Below are 19,519 nucleotides of genomic sequence, written 5' to 3'. Positions count from 1 at the left end.
CTCAGATAAGTTGCTGGATGGACAGTTTCTTTCTAAACCGTATCTGTAACATGCTGTTTACGGGAGGCTGTAACTTAGTGGTTAAGAGCACCAGCTCTAAATTCAGCCCACCTAAGTTTGGCTTTAGACTCCACCAGTTTCTGACTATATAAACTTGGGCAGTCGATTTCTAGCTTACCTACCTGGGTGTCCTCAGCTAAGACTTAGGGTGGTGGCAGTGCCTGTCTCTTAAGGCTGTGCGTGTGACTGCAGGACACTAGAACATTCCCTGACGCATAGTTACTGCTCAGTGTGTTGGTTCTGCTTCCTTGTTCCAGTGAGATTTGGAGGCAGCTTATTAAAATATGTAAATATACCTAGATTTAGAAATAAATTATGGGGAACAGAGAATAAATATAAGATCAGAGGCAAAGTTAATCCGTAGACTTTTCTTCATTCAACCAGTATACGTCAGCCGCCAGTGCCAGGCATTGCTTGGATGAGCAAGACAAAGCCCTTGCTCCCCCTTGAGCTTCTATTCTCGTCGAGAGAAACAGACAATAAACAAGCAATAAATAACAGGAAATATATCAGGAAGTAATAACTGCTATGCAGTGACTCAGAACAGACTCAGAACTGAATGTGATATACTGTGACTTGGGGGCCACTTCACACTGATGGGTGAAAGACTGACTCTTTGAAAAGTGGGCATGTAAACTGAGATTTGATTGACAAGGAGGCTAGTCTTTTGGAGATGGGAGCAGGGGGAGGAGAGAGAGCATTTTAGGCTGAACGGGGCTAAGACATAGCCCCTCATGTGGTGGGAAAGAACTTGGCATGTTTGAGGAACTGAAATTAGACCACCATGGTATGTTCATAGTGGATTAGAGGAGTCGGGTAGTGTGAGATAAGATGAGGTTGAGGAGGGAGATGGGGTTGGGGGCCAGAGTAACAAATTCAGATTTTATTCTAAAGCCCATGGAAAATTTAAGATGGGAGTGTTAAGTGAATATTCTCTAAATATCAATTAACATTAACAAATTCAGATTTTATTCTAAAGCCCATGGAAAATTTAAGATGGGAGTGTTAAGTGAATATTCTCTAAATATCAATTAACATTAAGGGGGTTGATAGGACAGACCTTCTGCATCTTTACTGAGTTTTTAAATTATTTTTTTTAAAGTTTATTTATTTATTTTGAGAGGGAGAGAGAGCACGAGCAGGGGAGAGGCAGAGAGAGAGAATCCCAAGCTATCAGCACAGAGCCAGACTCAGGGCTTGAACTCACGTACCCATGAGATCATGACCTGAGCTGAAATGGAGTCGGACACTTAACTGAGTGAGCCACCCTGGTGCCCCTCTTTACTGATTTTAGATCTAGTTTTTCTATCCGTTGCTGAGAGAAGGGTGACAAAAATCTCCAACTCTGTAGAATTGTCTATTCTTTTTCTCGTCATTTTTAAAATGTATTTTGAAGCTCTGTTATTAGGTGCATATGTATTTATGATGTTATGTGTTTTCCTATGAAATGTCCCTCCTCATTGCCAGTCATAGTCTTGGTCTGAAAGATGACTTCACTGGACATTATTATAGCCATTCAGTCTCTTATGCTTCCTGTTTTCATGATACATCTTTCCCCTTCTACTTCTAACCAGTGTTTTTATATATTAAGTGTGTTTCATTGAGACAAATATAAAAATATCTTGCTCAGCACCCCCTCCCCCATTTCTGACAATCTGTATTTTAATGGAGTAATTTTATTTTATTTAAAAAAATTTTTTTTTTCAACATTTATTTATTTTTGCGACAGAGAGAGACAGAGCATGAACGGGGGAGGGGCAGAGAGAGAGGGAGACACAGAATCAGAAGCAGGCTCCAGGCTCCGAGCCATCAGCCCAGAGCCCGACGCGGGGCTCGAACTCACGGACCGCGAGATCGTGACCTGGCTGAAGTTGGACGCTTAACCGACTGCGCCACCCAGGCGCCCTTAATGGAGTAATTTTAGATATTTTGTTTATCCTTTGTAGAGTTTGCTGACTTTCTTGAAATCTGTAAATTTATTATCTTTCATCAAATCTGGTAAAATTTGGACCATTACTCTTAAAGCATTTTTTTTTTACGTAGTCTCCACGCCCAGGGCAGAGCCCAGCATGGGGTTTGAACTCACAACCCTAAGATCAAGACCTGAGCTGAGCTCAAGAGCCGGATGCTTGGGGTGCTTGGGTGGCTCAACTGGTTGAGCGTCCGACTTCGGCTTAGGTCACGATCTCACAGTCTGTGAGTTCGAGCCCTGCGTCGGGCTCTGTGCTGACAGCTCGGAGCCTGGAGCCTGCTTCGGATTCTGTGTCTCCCTCTCTCTCTGCCCCTCCCCTGCTTGCACTCTGTCTCTCTCTCTCTCTCTCTGTCTCTCTCTCTCTGTCTCTCTCTCTCTCAAAAATAAATAAACATTAACAAAAGAAGTTGGATGCTTAACTGACTGTGCTACCCTGGCACCCCTTAAAGCATTTTTTCTACCTCAATCTCTCTTTCCCCTCTTTCTGAGATTCCAACTATATGTGTATTTGATTTTTGAATATGATACTGAATATCACTGCTGCCCTATTCAGTGTTTTTCCCCAAATATTTTTTCTTTCTGTGGGGGTAATTTCTATGGATCTTTCTTCAAATTCATCGACTCTTTTGGCATCTCTGTTATGTCCATCCATTGAAGGTTTTATTTCAAATGTGTTTTTTAGTCTTAAAATTGCCATTTGGTTTTTCCCATAGTTAATATGTTTCTTCTGCTATTTCCTATCTTTTTATTCATTTTATGTATATTTTCTGTTACGTCTTTGAAGTATAGTTATAAAGCTGCATCAAATCCTTGTCTGATAATTCCGACACCAGAGTAATCTCAGAATGGTCTTCATTTATGGTCTGTTCTCTTAGAGTGTGTGGGCCACATTTTCCTGTTTCTTGGTATGTAGAATAATTTGTTTTCTTATTTTTATTTTACTTTATTTTCGAGAGAGAGAGAGAGAGCAGTGAGTTGGGGAGAGGGGCAGAGGGAAAGAGAGAGAGAATCCTAAGCAGACTCCACACCCAGCGTGGAGCCCACCATGGGGCTTGATCCCCCAACCCTCGGATCATGACCTGAGCCAAAATCAATAGTCACTCAACCGACTGAGCCACCCAGGTGCCCCGATGTGTAGGATAGTTTTGGATTGTGTTTTGTACATTGGGATTAATATATTATAGATATGTACTCTAAATTCTGTATGCTTCTCGAAAGGGTAGTGATTTTTTGTTTTAGCAATTAACTTGAACTCAGTTTTCAAAAGCTCTGTCTTATGAGTAACAGCCGAATCTTGTCCAATTCTTGTAGCCTTATCTGGACTGCTTTGGATCTGCTATGCTCGCAGGTCATTATAGGGTCCAACAGAGATCTTGGCAGAGTTTTCACACACAGAATTTTGGAGCTCCCTCTCTCTTGCTGTTTATTTTCGAGAATATCCTCTCCTACTTGCCAGCTTCTGTTTGGTCCTCCTTCCGGTTATGTTTGTACTTCTGATCCCTCACGAAGGTGAGCGTATAGTATAGTATAGAATGTATGGTTGTTGCAGAAGCCATCAGTGGCTTTACAAGGCCATCTCAACGAAATGGTAGTAAGAAAGTGGAGCTGGGGACCAGAAGTTGCTTGCCCTCAGGGTTCTGGTTATTGAGGCTGCGTGTTCAGCTGTGAACTTTGTAAGCACCCAGGCAGAACGGGACCACACGATCAGTGAACGTTCGTCATCGATGACCACCACACTTCTTGCCTGCGCAAGGGGAGACTTTTCACCTTGAACTCAGGCCTCTGCCTGCTCAGGTTACCTGGTCCACCTAACTGCCCCAGTTGGAGGTGTGGCATTTTCCATGCATAGGCTACAATAAGATCATCCTGGCTACATTGACAGATAGTTGACTGCATGTTCTCTAGTTAGTGGTCCTCCTGATAATAGAAAGTGAATTTTGAATTACAGCCACAGACACTTGAGGCTCTTACTTTGCCTACTGAGAGTTACCTTTTCTGTTGTTCAGGTTGGGAGTTCATGAGCTACAAGGCTCTTAATAAAGCTAGTATTGTGGTTCAGCATATCATTTGCCCGAGAAACAAGAATGTTCCATGTGGTCGGATTGCTACAGTTCATGGAAAACTTCCCATGGCATCAGCATTTGTTTAAACAGGTGTCAACTTGCTTTTGAGGCCCCCAGGAACATAGACTTATATTTCATTACATTTGTTATCTAGGATAATAATTCCATGAAGGCTTACAATTTCTTGAGTTCATTTACTTGTTTAGGCAGAAACGTTTCCGTGAACCTCTTCTATCCCAGAATTCTGCACTGACCTACGGACCTACCTAATATTAAAACAACAAAAGTAATCAACCAAGCCAGATCCTCTGTTTGTTTTCTGACTCTACTTCGGATTTTGGTGTCTGGTTTCTGTTGCCTCACAGCTGCCATATTTGCATCCAGCATGGTATTTGAACTCCTTAGACTTGTTTTTCTGAATTGACTCACAGTCGTTAAGCCCGGATTCTTTGGCTACGCCAACATTGCTGGGTTGCTGCTTCATTCGAACAGTCTTTTCTGGTTGGGTGGGGTATATAGCCTACCCCAGTCCGCCTGCCTTCAAGGGAGACTTTATTGTCTGTTCCAACAAGACTCCATTCTAAGCCCTGGCAGTCACAGACTTGTGAATCCCAGCCACCTCGTTGTAACACTGGTGGTATTTCAGGACAATAAGATGACCCCAGTCATTTCTCTGGGTGTCAACCAGCTGGCCCTCATCCGGGACCTCAGTATTTCACACACACACCCACTCCCTGTCAGCTGTGCCCCGTCTTTATCGGAAATTCTCCTAGGATTTACTGGTTTTGATTTCAAAATGATCTAACCCAGCCTATCCTGTAAAAAGGTAACTTTCATTTCTGTTGTGTCATCCTGGAATAAAGAACTCTCAGATACTGTGAAAAGTCCATATAAACAACTGTCTGTCTGTTGAAAACGCTTTGTTCCCAAAAGTAAGTCATACGTAGCAATTAATGATTATATTGAAGATCTTTGCTGCAGTCTTCCTGCTAACTCCGTGTTTCATTTGTGCTCTCGTTCTGTCTTTTGGATTAGAAGTATTTCTGTAAATAAATAAAAGCAACTCCTCTGATGCAGGAGCTTCTGTTATCAGATTGGAGTGATTGGGGGCCATTTTCGACATAAGGCAAGTGTTTCTAAAGCATATTTTTATTATTTGGCCTATCCTCACCATTCCGATTAGCTTCCCTGTATAGACTGTTTGAAGGTACCTGTCTGTTAACACTTTTATTGTGCGGCTGAGGCTCAAACCTGAAAAACCAATGCTTCCTTCTATGGGTCAGTGCCTTTCTAAAACATTCAATTGGTTTTTTAAAAAAAAACTCTTTGCAGGAATCGTGGCAATACATATATATATATATATTTTTTCTTTTGTTTTGTAATGCCGTAGCTGAGTGAGAACGACCCCCGTCATAAGTCTTAGAACTGAATTACAGCCAGATTTAAATGGGTTTTGCTCTGGAAAGGAGAATTGGCAAGGATGAATGGTCCCGGGCTGGTATATTGTAAGATAATTGTAGCCATGGCAATATTTGTTTCCTGGTATTGTGCTTCTAAATTTAAGTGATGAGGTTCATCATAGGAAAAAACTCATTTGTATGTTTCAAGTTGCATTTAAATGATCCCAACTTCATTCTTCTAACGTTAGAAGTGGTTGTTTCCGGTGGAGTAGCGGGTTCAGCAATTTGCCTTAATCTCCTGTGGAAGTGGTTTTTCCCGGGCAAGTAATATCTTTTAATAAAGCGAGTTTTCTGGGAAGACGTACCTAACCATGCTAACTTTGAAAAATCTAGATAAAAGAATACGAGAAGCTTGAGAATGAAGAAGACCGCCTTTGCAGGAGCCGGCAAATTTATGACAAGTACATCATGAAGGAGCTGCTGTCTTGTTCGCATGTAAGTCTTTCTTTGTGTCCTGTTCCTCCAGGATGGGTAGGAGACAGCTTGCAGAGTTCCCAGAGAGAAACCCAAATGGGAGGAAGAAGTTTAAAAATCGAACAGGAGTCCCCGGGGACGGGACCTGTCTCTTCTCTTCTGTCATTTGTCTCCTGGTAACCCTGATACAGAGCTGTTGCTTTGTCTCCTCCGAGTGTATTGCCGAAAGCAGATCTTTCACGGCGAAGAAGAACGAGGCAAATAAGATTGACAGCTCCTTCAGATAAGCAGAAGAAAGGGCTGGTCTCAGTTCTAGACTTTCTAAAGGAAATTAAGCTTTATTGTTGTTAGTGTGGCTCTCCTTTAAATAATTAGGCTAATCAAATATTGATCAACATAAATTTTAAATGGTTTCTGTGGATTCATGAGGAAGAGCATAATTATTACATTAATTTTATTAATAGCTAAATAGACAGTGGAAATATCCCCCCCCCCCCACCCCAGTGTAAATCAGATAAATAATCCATTTGGTCATTGCGATAAACTAGGTTCCTAGGAAACTATTCCACCAGGAGTGAGTGGAATAATTAGTAATAAAAATTTATCACGTGGGCCGCCTGAGTGGTTCAGTCGGTTAAGCGTCTGACTTCGGCTCAGGTCACGATCCCGCTGTTGGTGAGTTCGAGCCCGGCGTCAGGCTCTGTGCTGATGGCTGGGAGCCGGGAGCCTGCTTCGGATTCTGTGTTCCCTCTCTCTCTGTCCCTCCCCTGCTCATACTGTCTCTCTGTCTCTCAAAAAATGAATAAATGTTAATTTTTTTTTTTTTTAACATGTAATGTCTCTGAGAGAATTTTCTAAAGGAGTGGCCCCATGGTTCTGGCCTGCTGTGTCCAGTACAGGAGCCACAGGTGGCTGTGTAAACTCCATTAAAATCCAATGGAGTTAAAAATTTAACTTCTCAGTTCCTCACAAGCCACATTTCAAGTGCTCAATAGCCACACGTGGCTGGTGGCTCCAGTATTGGACAGCACAGGTTCACACCATTGCCGCCATTGCAGAAAGTTCCAGCGGACGGCACTGGCCAGGATCATGGTTTATTTTGCTGCCTCTGTATTTATTGTGCCATTCACCGTCTTAACTGACACATGAATAACTGTGGCTAAAGGTGGCACCTCTTGTGGCATGCATTTCTTTTTGTTTTTTAATGTTTATTTATTTATTTTGAGAGAGAGAGAGAGCATGCGCAAACAGGGGAGGGGCAGAGAGAGGGAGAGAGAGAGAGAGAGAGAATCCCGAGCAGCCTCTGTGCTGTCAGCGCAGAGCCCGATGTGGGGCTCGAACTCACAAACCACGGCATCATGACCCGAGCCCAAATCAAGAGCCAGTGGGCTTAACCAACTGGGCCACCCAGGCGCCCCGTAGTAGACAGGAATCCTGAGCTGGAGCTAAATGGTCGATGCTCTGTGCCTTGCTACCTTGCCAAAGAATGGCTGAACCTTGGAAAATGCCGGATGTTCTGTGGGGATGCCTCGGAAATTAGTTGTCATGTAGCTCAGCAATTCAGCAGGTTTTTCGGCAGTATAAGGTGCATGTGAAGCTTTCCTTCTTAGGGTGCATTATTAAAGAAGATGTAATTGGAAGTCTGGGGGGAGAATAGAATGTGTACTTCTTGTTGGTGTAGGCTTTATTCTTCCAGAGCCAGTTCCCCTCTGCCATGGTCACGGCAAGACTTCCCTTAACCTCCAGCCCTCTACCACCCTGGATTAGCTTTGTAGTCCTGACATTTAACTCTTACGTGTATTTTCATGCATTTGTTTGGTCTTACCTAGTAGAATTTGTATGTTCTCAGGACCCTCATTATTAGCTAATTAAGGGATATATGCATTTAATAAAGTGATAGTAAACTTCTTTACACTTTTTTTTTTTTTTACATCACAGTTAATCTTAAATTCTTGTGGGACTAGATATGTCGGTCAGGTGCCCCATGCTCATCATCCTTCTCGACACGGCGTCTAAGAATTCTAGAAGCTCAGAGGGACAAGCACCTGTTTGGATTGCCCATAAATATCCAACTGATTTCTAAAGAATGCACGTCAACATAACTACCATAGGTTCCTGCCTAGTAATTGTGTTAAATTATATGTTGTGGTATTGTGTAACATAGGTTTATGTTTTATATTTGTGGGAAAAAAAATAACTGTTTTCTGATTTTTTTTCTTAATAAAAAAGCCGTTCTCAAAGCAAGCTGTAGAACATGTACAAAGTCACCTATCCAAGAAACAAGTGACATCCACTCTTTTCCAGGTAAGGCAAAAGTACTTCAAAATACATACAGCTGACCCTTGAACTACATAGGGAATAGGGGCGCTGACCCCCCTGTAGTCGAAAATCCACTTATAACGTTTGATTCCCACCCCCAAACTTTACTGATGGCCTGTTATTGACCAGGAGTCTTACTGGTCACATAAAAAGTTGATTAACACCTACTTTGTATGTCATATATATTCTATTCTGTATTTTTATAATAAGCTAGAGAAAAAACATTAAGAAAAGTATAAGGAAATGCATTTACAATATTGTACTGTAAGAAATCAATCTATAAGCGGACTTGTGTGGTTCAGACTCCTGTTATACAAGGGTCCCCTGCAGATTGTTCTCTGTAAAGGGACATGCACTGCACAAATGAGCCAGGAGCCCTTAATCTTGGTCTAGCCATGAATTTGCTCAGAGACCATGGGATAGCACCTGCCCGCAGTGCCCCAGCCTCCGTATGTGCAAAATGAGGAGAGGGATTAACTCTTCCCCATGGTTGTCTTTATCTCTATGATTATGTGAGGTAGAAAGTCAATAAGTAAAATAGCTAATTACAAAAAACCCATTTACTCCATGGATCCATTAGCTTTTAGTCTTTAAAACTCAGTATCGATGCTGAGTAGCAACACTTATTAATTAACAAAATGTGCTGTGTAACTTCCAGAGACCAGCGCAGCATGAAAGACGTGGGCCCCTTGGTCAGAAATTAAGAATTTCAAGATGGCGATAGCAGGGCCCCAAACCAAGCAGTGGGCCCTTTTGGGTGCCAGCCCTATGGGGCTGCATGGGTCACACACCCGGAAAACCAACTCTGGTCACCCGGGAAGCCTCTGTGACTTTCCAGGAACCATGCCAGGCCGTAAGGATTCGGTGGCAAACAGGACAGACCTGTCCTTACCTTCCTGGAACTCGCAGTTGAATAGTGCAGATAACTGTTAAGTAAACAATCACGGTGATGAATCTGTTATTGAAAACGGGGCAAGCACCGACAAGGGCAAGTGGAAGAGTGGGAACTCCCACCAGTCCGAGTCTCATCAGTTTGTGTTATGGGTTCCTATTTACGCAGTGTGGAATTTCTTTTCCATCCTTTCCAGCCCTACATAGAAGAAATTTGTGAAAGTCTCCGAGGCAACATTTTCCAAAAATTTATGGAAAGGTATGAAACTTCACGTATATGCCTGACATTTCTGGGGGGGATACTTGCTAGAATGTTATTTTAACACATTATATATATATATATATATATATATATATATATATATATATATAAAATCTTGTACAGGTGTATCTCCTTTTACCCAGTGAGCTCTGTCCTTATTAAAATGTGTGCTGATTTGTTCATTTGACAAGTACTTAACTGAGCACATACTATGCGCCAGGCTTAGCCTTAGACTGTTACCTCAGTAGTTTAAAGTATTATTTAGGATTCACATATCTTAATGTCTCTTCATTTTGAATCTCTTTAGCTTCAAAATGGTCTAAAGTTTAAATAGACTATGGAACCACAACATTAAAAGTAGCTTATTGGGACACCTTTGCTAATGCAAGCCCTGTTCCGTTAACCTCATTCCTTGGTTTGCACTTTGAGATCCTGCCCCCGAAAGTGGATCAGGCCTGCACTTGATTCCTCACGTAATGGAACTGAAGGGTCCAGGCAGACGTCTGTGCTCATATACGTTATTGCGATCCCTGCTAAATACGTTCCCTTTGAGTGACTCAGACTATACGTGTGTGCTTGTCCTACAAAACCCTGAACGCATTCGGTGCTGCCTGCAAAAGTGCCCTTTCAGTCACCCAGCAGTCGGGCAAACATCAGGATTTCGAGTTTTCCTCTGTGAACAGGCACTGCTGGAATTGGGGCTTTTCTGAAACCGAATTTGCATTCGCACAGACCGTGCTCCTCTCCACAGACTCGGCTAATTTCTCGACAAGCGACATGATGATTGTGTCTCAGTGCTGGAGCAGCCCCGCAGCTGTTCCATAATTGCCCTTTAAAAACAAATGCTTCTTCACCGCGGTTTTTTGCTCCCCCCCTCCCCATAGTCTCTGAACTAAAGTAATTAAACAAAACAAAACAAAACCAAAAACGTGGTGGTGTGATTCCACTAGAGTTCAAGAGACAATTTTATCCTGGAGTAGAGTCAGTACTTGGGGGAAGTGAATATGCATACAAATGATTATTACACTTCTCTGAGCAGGAGCAGAGACTTTGCCAGAAAGCAGTAGTTTATTCCGAGGGGCTAGGCTGGCTGGGTTTCAGCGGGAGGCCTGCCCGCGCTGTCTCCATCTCTGTTAGTTCGAAAATCTGACCTTTCCAACTCTTGGGTCAGCTGAGAGCTTTTATGTGATCGTTGGGGCAGAGGGGAAAAACAGAGATGGGCATAAAACTCGGAGGGGGGGCGTCCTGTAGCTCTTTGCCCTCAGGTTCTTTCATGAGCCACCAGGCCAGCCTGCCTGTCACTTTTCTCCCTGCTGGTCGAGCCTTTGGCTCTTAGTGCCCCCGCCCCCCCACCAGCTGTTTGCATTTACACACATGAGCGCGCGCGCGCACACACACACACACACACACACACACCAGCTGTTTGCGCTTTAGGCCAGCACGTGTACTGGATTTTCTGAAATCATCTTTTCTGAAACTATTCACCGTATCATGTAAATGCTTTTTTTTTCTTAATTTTTTTTTTTTTTAACGTTTATTTTTTTGGGACAGAGAGAGACAGAGCATGAACGGGGCAGGGGCAGAGAGAGAGGGAGACACAGAATCAGAAACAGGGTCCAGGCTCTGAGCCATCAGCCCAGAGCCCGACGCGGGGCTCGAACTCACGGACCGCGAGATCGTGACCTGGCTGAAGTCGGACGCTTAACTGACTGCGCCACCCAGGCGCCCCTGTAAATGCTTTTTAAAAGCGAATTTCTTCATTTTTACACCGTCCTGGGTTCTTTTTCTGCAACCACAGTCTCAAATGAGAATTTAAAAACTCCGTTGTCAGACCTAGAGTTTCGTGTTTGGGTTTTGAAAAGCGTGGGCACTCCATAAATAGAACCTTGTAGCCTTCGGCCTCGGCGGGACTGGCCACACTCCCCGAGGGTCTCACGGTGAAGGCGGTCTCTCAAGGGCCTGCACTGCAGCCTGGTAATAATGAGGAAATCTTCAGCAGTGCCTTGGCTGGTCTGTGCCTTCACTTGAAGCAGGCAGGGCCCCAGGGCTAAGTTCCAGGCGGGGCTGAATCTGGGATGTGAGCTTCCGTCAGGCAGTGAACTTCAATTGCCCAGCAGTCTTAAGCCCGAGTCACAGATTGGGGTTAAAAATGCTTACCCTACACCCTGCCATCACTGCACCCCGGTTGTTTTTGTATCTTTAACCTCTGCTCTTCCCTCTGGGGTGGCCATATATCATCTGCAAGGGCGCTGGCTGTCAGGAGCCCTCTGTTGCCCAGGCTCTGCTCTGTCCTCAGCCCTAGTTCCTCTTCTATCAGGAAGTGCCCAATTCCAGCTTTAGGTATTGACCAAAAATAGCACTCAGAGAACCTCCATGGACACATGACTGACCCCGGACACCCTGGGGGCTATCTGTACTTCCTAAAGAAGAGCTTGTTACAGCAAACCCATACCTCAAGGGCAAAATGGGAGTTTGAGGGTGTTCCTTTTTTTGGGGGGGGGGTGTGTTCTTTTAGGGCAGGGTATGTGTTGGGATTTGGTTCCCTCTTCTCTTGGTCAGCAGGATGGTTCTCTCCCAGGTTGTTAATCTTCCCCAGCTAGTTCGCAAGTTTGTAAATCTTGTAAATTTTGTAAATCTCCGGATCACCAGCCCCTGTTGCCAGCTCTGAGCTCGAGAATTCATGAGGGAAGGGAGTAGGAGCTGGGCCAACACACCAAGTGAATTTCAAAGGCACGGCCATGGTGTAAGCACAGAGAGCACCCCAGTGTGTGTTTGCTTGTTGGACTCATCATGCTTTAAAAAAAACCAAAACGTTTGAAATAACTTTCAGAAACTCTCCAAATATAATTTGACTAACCCCACAGAGATGATAGGGAGATCAGTGAAACACTCTGTAAGCTTCATTTTAGACTCATTGACAAAAGATGCCTCAGAATTGTAAAGAGTTCTTCTGCTTTTGATTTTCAACGTGATTATATTAGCCTCAGCAATATTTTTAAAAGATCCTAAGAAGGCATATTAAATGAAACCCCCAGGAAACTGGGATATTTAGATGCCTTAAGGCATTCTGTTACAGTGCTGATAATTCCTGTACCGTGCATTTCATAAGTACTCTCTCCCTCCCCCCACCTCTCCCTTTCTCTCTCTCTCTCATTCATTCATTCATTCATTCATGCATTCAAAGAACCCTGGATACTGTGCCTGTGTAAGGAATTGTGCCAGGGGCTACGTGAAATCCAGCAGTCACCAAGAATATTCTTTGCCTTTGAGGAGCTTTCAATCAAGAATGCAATTCTTTTGAAAAAATGTTTTAAAACACACCCCTTAGATGGCGTTGCTCATTAATTAATGAAAATCATGTCTGTATTAAAATAGGTGTGGGGATAGGTATTTTTCTTACTTCCTAGAAGAAAAATCTATTCATCACGCAGTTGAGTAAATTGTGGGAGCAAATCGGCTCAGTAGGACTTGGCGCATCTTGCGATTCTAGCCTCAGGGGCTTTTTCGCCTACAGCATTTGTGTCTTGGAGCAACAGTGCTGGGTCTGGGTTCAGGTCTGGCCCCACCACTCCTCTCACTGTGTGACCTTGGCCACGCCTGGGTCTCCTCTGCTGCGGAATGGGCATCTTCATTGACCAGGGCCTTGCACATGAAAAGCCCCATGGGGTGTCTGCTGTTCTTAGAATTCTTTACGAATACTAATTTTCTTGTCGCTTAGAGCAGCATGGTCCGGTATGGTAGCCACTAGCCACGTGTGACTCCTGAGCACTTGAAATGACCGGTGTGACGAGTGTGAATGAAGATGGGCTCCAAGTGCAAAATACACACTTAAGTTTCAAAACCAAATGTAGGAACTAGGTTGTAGAATGCCTCGCTACTAATTTTATACCGATTACGTGTTGAGATGATAGTTTTTTTGCTGTACTGGGGTTCAGGAAAGTAACGGTATTCAGATTAAACTACCAGCGTGGCTCACGTTAGGCCTTCTCTTGGACGGTGCCGATTCAGATAAAGACGCAGTAACCACAGTTTAAGGGGAACACGCCGTCTTTCACCTGAATCGTAAAATAAAGCCGCGAATCCTGGGGAATGCTTTGCGAAAAACATGTTGAAGAAAACATGCCTCTGGTCAAGAAGCAACACAGGTGTTCCGTCCGAGGTTGTCTGTTAACATTGCCCAGTCAACCCGACTCCTGTGACACGTGACTCTTCAGTGACCATTATTATATTCTTTTTTTAGTGACAAGTTCACCCGATTTTGCCAGTGGAAAAACGTAGAATTAAACATCCATGTGAGTATCCTCTTAATTCTTTCCCCCCCTTTTTTTTTAAATAAAAACTTCCTCTGGCTTAACTTCGTGAGAAAATACTTTATCCCGGAGCACACTCCCACGGGTAATGCGCCACTAACAGATGTCTCCCTTACAGCTTTAACGTAAGAAGAATTCATCCCCCCGTACCCGGTTTCATAAACAGTTCGAGGTTTAATTCTCTTTTTTCCCATTCATATAAGGATGTGTTTATTTAGTTAAGAAAGGGTATTTTAAGCAGTGACTGACCCACAGAAATAGTAGTAAAAAATACAAGTCTCCTACAGAATGTGCTTCCCGCATGCTCTTGTCTTTCGGCATCCTGGTAAAGAGTCTCTTCTCTTTCTTATTATTAGGTCTTATCTTGTCATAAGAATGATGGCATCTCTTATTAGCCCAAGGTTTCATCTCCTTTTTTTTAAATTTATTTTTTTTTTTAAATATTTTTGAGAGTGAGAAAAGCAGTCCTCAGAAACCGGCTACTTTGTAACACACATTTCCCGAAAGGCTCATCTGCTTCCAGCTTTCAACCTCAAGTTCTGGGGCATGCCCCCTGCTTCACTTTTAGAACCCTCCTTTTTTTTTTTTAAATTTTTTAATGTTTGTTTATTTATTTATTTATTTATTTATTTATTTTGAGAAAGAGAGCGCGAATGGGGGAGGGACAGAGAGAAAGGCAGACACAGAATCCGAAGCAGGCTCCAGACTCTGAGCCATCAGCACAGAGCCTGATGCGGCGCTTGAACTCACAAACCCGAAGATCGTGACCTGAGCCATAGTCAGACGCTAAATCAGCTGAGCCACCCAGGTGCCCCATACCCTTGTTTCTAGATACAGCCTCTTTTACCTTCCCCTTCATGTCCATTTGTGAGTAAGAAAAATCATCAACTGGATTTTTTTTTTTTTTTTAACTTGAGGATACCATTGGGAGAAGCAGTTGTGTGTGTGTGTGTGTGTGGTTTTTTTTTTTTTTTAATTCTTCTTCTTCTTTTTTTTTTTTTTTTAAACTTCCCCTTTCTTTCACAGTTCCTGGCAGGATTGTAGAAACAAGAGGGAAATCACACATTTTTCAAAAATATCTTCTGTATTTGCCATAGAGCTTTCTCACGCTTCTGCTCCTTCAGCAGACCCCGGGCGCTCATGTCCTGCTGTCTGTCCCCTGAGCATCAGATGTGAGGCCTGTGGGCCCAGTTAGCTGTGGCTGCAAACGTGTTTCAAGGGCTGTGTGGGGGGAACCCTTCAGGAACCTGACCCTTAACTTGCCAGCATGCATAAGCTACTAAGGTGTTTGCTCTTTTCCGACTGCCCCTTTAGACATCGGGCTCACTGTCTGCCTTTGTACCATCGAAGACTGTTAAAGCTACTTGGGAGGTGGGGCATTGCTGAGATCCTGACACAAGGAAAGGGCTTATGAATGAAGCCTCTTTATACACTTTCCTCCTACTTCGGGTCTTGTTTCATGCTCATATGCCCAGCGTGAGTCCTAGCGATTCCCTGACGTTATCGATAAAAAATTCACATGGCCGGCACCCGCCGAGTTTTCTCATCATATGGCCCGCCGTTAGGAAAACATAGATGCCCTCGATGTAGACTTACTTTTTTTACCATGACAGTTCCTGGAATTGCTGAGCTGTTCCCACACTTCCGGCTTCAGAGTAGCTGAGGTGGCTTTTCATTTGGACTAGAAATTTCACACTCCCCTGTGTTCGGGGCATACGGCTTACGACCTAAAACGCAGGAGAGCGGAAAAACGACCTGACTCGGCTCCCACTCTGTCCTCGTCCCACTCGCCTCCCTTTTGTGCGCTTTGAGGGTGGAGCACATGGAGGTTCTAGAAAGTCTTGCAGCCTTGCCCATCTTGTCTTGCAGCCCGGGGAATCAGTCGCAGAAAGGGCAGATCCCGCTGTCAGAATTGCTCTTTTAGTAACTGTGTGTTGCATGAAAACAACAGCATGATTTTAATGCAGTTCTGTGTTTTCGTATCGTGTTTTGAATTCACAGTTGACCATGAATGATTTCAGCGTGCATAGAATCATTGGACGAGGAGGATTTGGTGAAGTGTATGGTTGCAGGAAAGCAGACACTGGAAAAATGTAAGCTTTCTGTGGGTTCTGTGCTTGCGTCAAAAGAAAATACCTGCATAGATTTGTGGAAGCCCCCGATCTCACTCCTGAAGTAACTTCACCTCAGAAAGAAAAGGGCTGTTTTTTGTGAGGCATCGGAAATGAGAACAGTTGGCTGGAACTTCCATCACGTAGAGTGAAATGGGAAGTTAGCCAGTGACTATGTGTCATGAGCCCCTATCACTCAGGCCGTGGGTGAAGCAGTCTGGGACCTAGAAGTGACCAAGAAGGGGCGTTCTGTGCCGCCTCCCGGGCCAATCCGGTTGCAAAGAATTCTCTGCTTCGCAGAGGAGAGAACTTTTCTTCTAGACAGTGACCACCCGTGATTTAGCACATACGCTTTTCGGTGGTGTAACATCCCAGGAGATGTCGGTTCCCGTAGTTGGGTAGCTCGAGCCCTGGCGAACAGGGTGCCCTCCTAGGAGGGCCATGATCATGGGTCTCCATGACTGCGTCGGCCGCTGATAGTACAGGTGGTTGATGTGAGGCAGTTAACATGCACGTGTGCCGGGTGTGAGGCTCTTCCAGAAAGTGAATGGTGGAGTTCTTAAGTGGTGCGGGTGTCGGCGGGGGGGGGGGGGGGGGGGGGGGGAGGGGGGGGCTAGTTTTTAGAAGCAGTTTGTTTACGTGAGCATATATTCAAAAGCAAAAGACAATGGGAAAATACAGTTTGATAGGCCCAGAACCACCAGTTTGATCGAGTGACAGGCCTTTTAGAATAACGGCAAAGTGGAATAGTCTGTGCGGCTTGGTCTGAGTCAGTGTAAGAGGAGTAATTGGGGTCAGCGAATTCAGTGTCCTTCTCCCCCCACCACCGGGTCATCACTCAGCCTCTGCTCGGGTCCTCTCCGTGATCGGGCACTGACGGCCTTGCCAGGTGGCCCTCTTAGTTTTCAGACAGGTCCAGTAACTGGCACGATCTTTAGTAGGTGGGGGCTGGAATTCACCTTCACTAACTTACACCCACTGGTCTTCCTGTTTTGGGGCCCTGCGTGGGGTGAACCCAGTGTCTGGCACTCGGGCATCTGAAGTCTGGTGCCCTGCTGAGACAGGATGGCCTGGTGATCCAGAGTGGGGGCCCTGGCGTCCCATGGCTGGGTCAGACCCGGCTTCCGCTTTCCGGCCGGCACGAGGTTTGTGCCTTCTCTCGGCCTCTGCACCCAAGTCTGTAGGGTGGGGAAAATACTTCCCGGTTGTGAGAATTGAACGGGATGGTACATCGTAAAGCCTGCAGATAACTGCCTGTTCCATAGTCCGTATTAGCGAACAGTCCTCTGCGGCCCCATCTCTCGTCCCGATTCTGTACTCCCGCGGTGGACTTTGACGCTAAGTGTCGCTCTTCCTTTGGCACTTATTCCATTTCACCAAATGTGTTCGCTTGCCTTCCTCACGGCCCAGGTGTTTAGGAGATCTGCTAATCTGCCACATGATGTGCAAGTCAATAATGTCACCGTGTGTCCCTGCATTACGTTGGTTATTTCACGCGATTCTCTGTGTGTGGAAAACTGTCTTCCACTTTCTAGAACAAGGGTAGACACTTACCGGGGAGTCCCACGGCTAGGAAGCGGCCAGGCTCAGTCCCTGTGGATCCTGGAGCCCATCCGTGAACTGCCACCCACCTCGCTCAGAAGCCAGTGGCAGCCAACTGGCTTAATTAACCCAGGGGCTCAAGGCCCGTGTGTGCCAGTTTCTCTGGTCTGCAGTTTGAACGTTCTTCCAAATGCCAGCCTGGTAGGGGCTAGTGATAGAAGCAGTAGGACACAGTTTGAAAATTCATCATAGAACTTGAATGAAGAACACATTACTTCATATGTTCTCATGTGTAATCCCTTAACTAAGCACATTAACGTCTCCATCAGTGGATTTGTTATAAAGAGCTCCTGGGAGAGTCGATAAAATTACCAAATTTGGGGGCGGCTGGGTAGCTCGGTCGGTGGAGCATTGCCTCTTGATTTCAGCTCAGGTCACGATCCCAGAGTTGGGGGATCGAGCTCCATGTCGGGCTCCGGGAGGGATGTGGAACCTGCTTGACATTCTCAACCACTTTCTCTCCCTCCCCACCACCCACTCTATGCTGCTCCTGTGCACGCACTCTCTCTCTCTCTAAAAAGAAAAGCAAATATCAAATTTGAACATCCCTCTCTCTTTTGCTAAGTCATAACATTGTGAGTTATGATCGGTTAGAAACAAGTGGATTTTCTGTGTCCCGTCACAGCCAGACAAACATCCACATTGTGTGCCAGGGCCTTGTAAAGTGGGACTTACAGTCACACACAGAGTTCTGAAGCCCCTGAGGCCCCTGTGAAAATGTCCTTTCAGCTTTCTGCTGTGCTGCTGACAAATCATCCTTCTTTCTTTAACCTGCGATTATAGAGAATGCCAAATAGCATGTCTGCATTACCTTAATAGAAGTTTGTTCCAAGGCTTCAAAAAGCTTAAGTTGTCAGCTCTTTCTTCTCCACCAACTTTTATATGAAAGTCTTACGGATTCTTTTTATTATTTGAAAATACGATAACTTCAATATCCAGATTAAAAACAAATCAGGGCTGCCTGGTGGGCTCAGTGAGTGGAGCATGTGACTCTTGATCTCCAGGTGGTCCATTCGAGCCCCACGCTGGGTGCAGAGATTACTTAAAAAAACTAAAAACAAACCAATGAAACAGCATTTTAGAACGTGCCTTTTTGAGCATGGGCCGTCCCTTTTCATTTTGTTGGTTGCCAGTGTTTGAGTCTTGCCCTCTGCACTCTTGCAAAATCTTGACCACTGCTGAAATCACAGTTCCTAAAAGCTAAATATTATGCACACTACTGCAACACACAGTAGCAACTAAACAACAATATGTCCAAAGTTTTATTTTCACCAAATTTATTCACATCCCTCTACTTCAGGTTCTCATTTAACTGGAACTTCTATTTGTGTAATGGTATTAATATCTTAATTATTGCTTAATTTTTTAAGCTTTATTTTGATTTAAAATTTTTTAAAGAAACATTTTATTTTATGTTATGTTATGTTATGTTATGTTATGTTATGTTATGTTATTTATTTTTGAGAGAGAGTAAGTGCATGAGGGAGAAGCAGAGAGGGAGGGAGATCGAGAATCCCAAGCAGGCCCTGCACCCAGCATGGAGCCGAAAGCAGGGCTTGATCTCACAAACCATAAGATCATGACCTGAGCCAAAATCAAGAGGCTGATGGATGCTTAACCGACTGAGCCACCCTGGCGCCCCTGATACCTTTTTACTTCGAATTTTATTTTTGACACCTAATTTTAGGTTTACAGAAAGGGTTCAAGAACACACCCAGTATCTCTGTCTTACGTTACTATGGAACATTTGTCCTAACAAATGAACTAATATACATTATTATTCACTGAAGTTTCTACTTTTTTGGGGTTTTTTTACTTTACTTTAAAAAAAATTTTTTTTAATGTTCATTTATCTGTGAGAGACAGAGAGAGAGCATGAGCAGGGGAGGGGCAGAGAGAGAGGGAGACACAGAATCTGAAACAGGCTCCGAGCTGTCAGCACAGAGCCCGATGCGGGGCTCGAACCCACGAACTGTGAGCATAAGTTGGACGCTTAACCGTCTGAGCCACCCAGGCGCCCCTTTACTTTTTTACTTTACTCTTTACCCAATGGCC

General features: G+C 44.4%; 1 protein-coding gene across 5 annotated transcripts in view; it reads left to right on the top strand.

Annotated features, from left to right (window-relative positions):
* GRK3 (G protein-coupled receptor kinase 3) overlaps positions 1–19,519 on the top strand; it is a 133,992-nt gene that overhangs the window by 67,837 nt on the left and 46,636 nt on the right. For 3 of the 5 annotated variants that reach the window (XM_086682202.1, XM_086682200.1, XM_086682204.1), the window contains 5 exons: positions 5,889–5,990; positions 8,199–8,273; positions 9,377–9,438; positions 13,682–13,733; positions 15,753–15,844. In XM_086682202.1, coding sequence (XP_086538328.1) covers positions 5,889–5,990; positions 8,199–8,273; positions 9,377–9,438; positions 13,682–13,733; positions 15,753–15,844 — 383 coding nt within the window. The remainder of the gene's footprint in view (positions 1–5,888; positions 5,991–8,198; positions 8,274–9,376; positions 9,439–13,681; positions 13,734–15,752; positions 15,845–19,519) is intronic. The other 2 variants (XM_086682203.1, XM_086682201.1) reach the window with 2 other exon arrangements.

Source organism: Puma concolor, chromosome D3 (genome assembly GCF_028749965.1).
Source record: "Puma concolor isolate L17-30 chromosome D3, mPumCon1.1.hap2, whole genome shotgun sequence".
NCBI lineage: Eukaryota > Metazoa > Chordata > Mammalia > Carnivora > Felidae > Puma > Puma concolor.
This window is presented reverse-complemented; position numbering and strand designations above follow the sequence as displayed.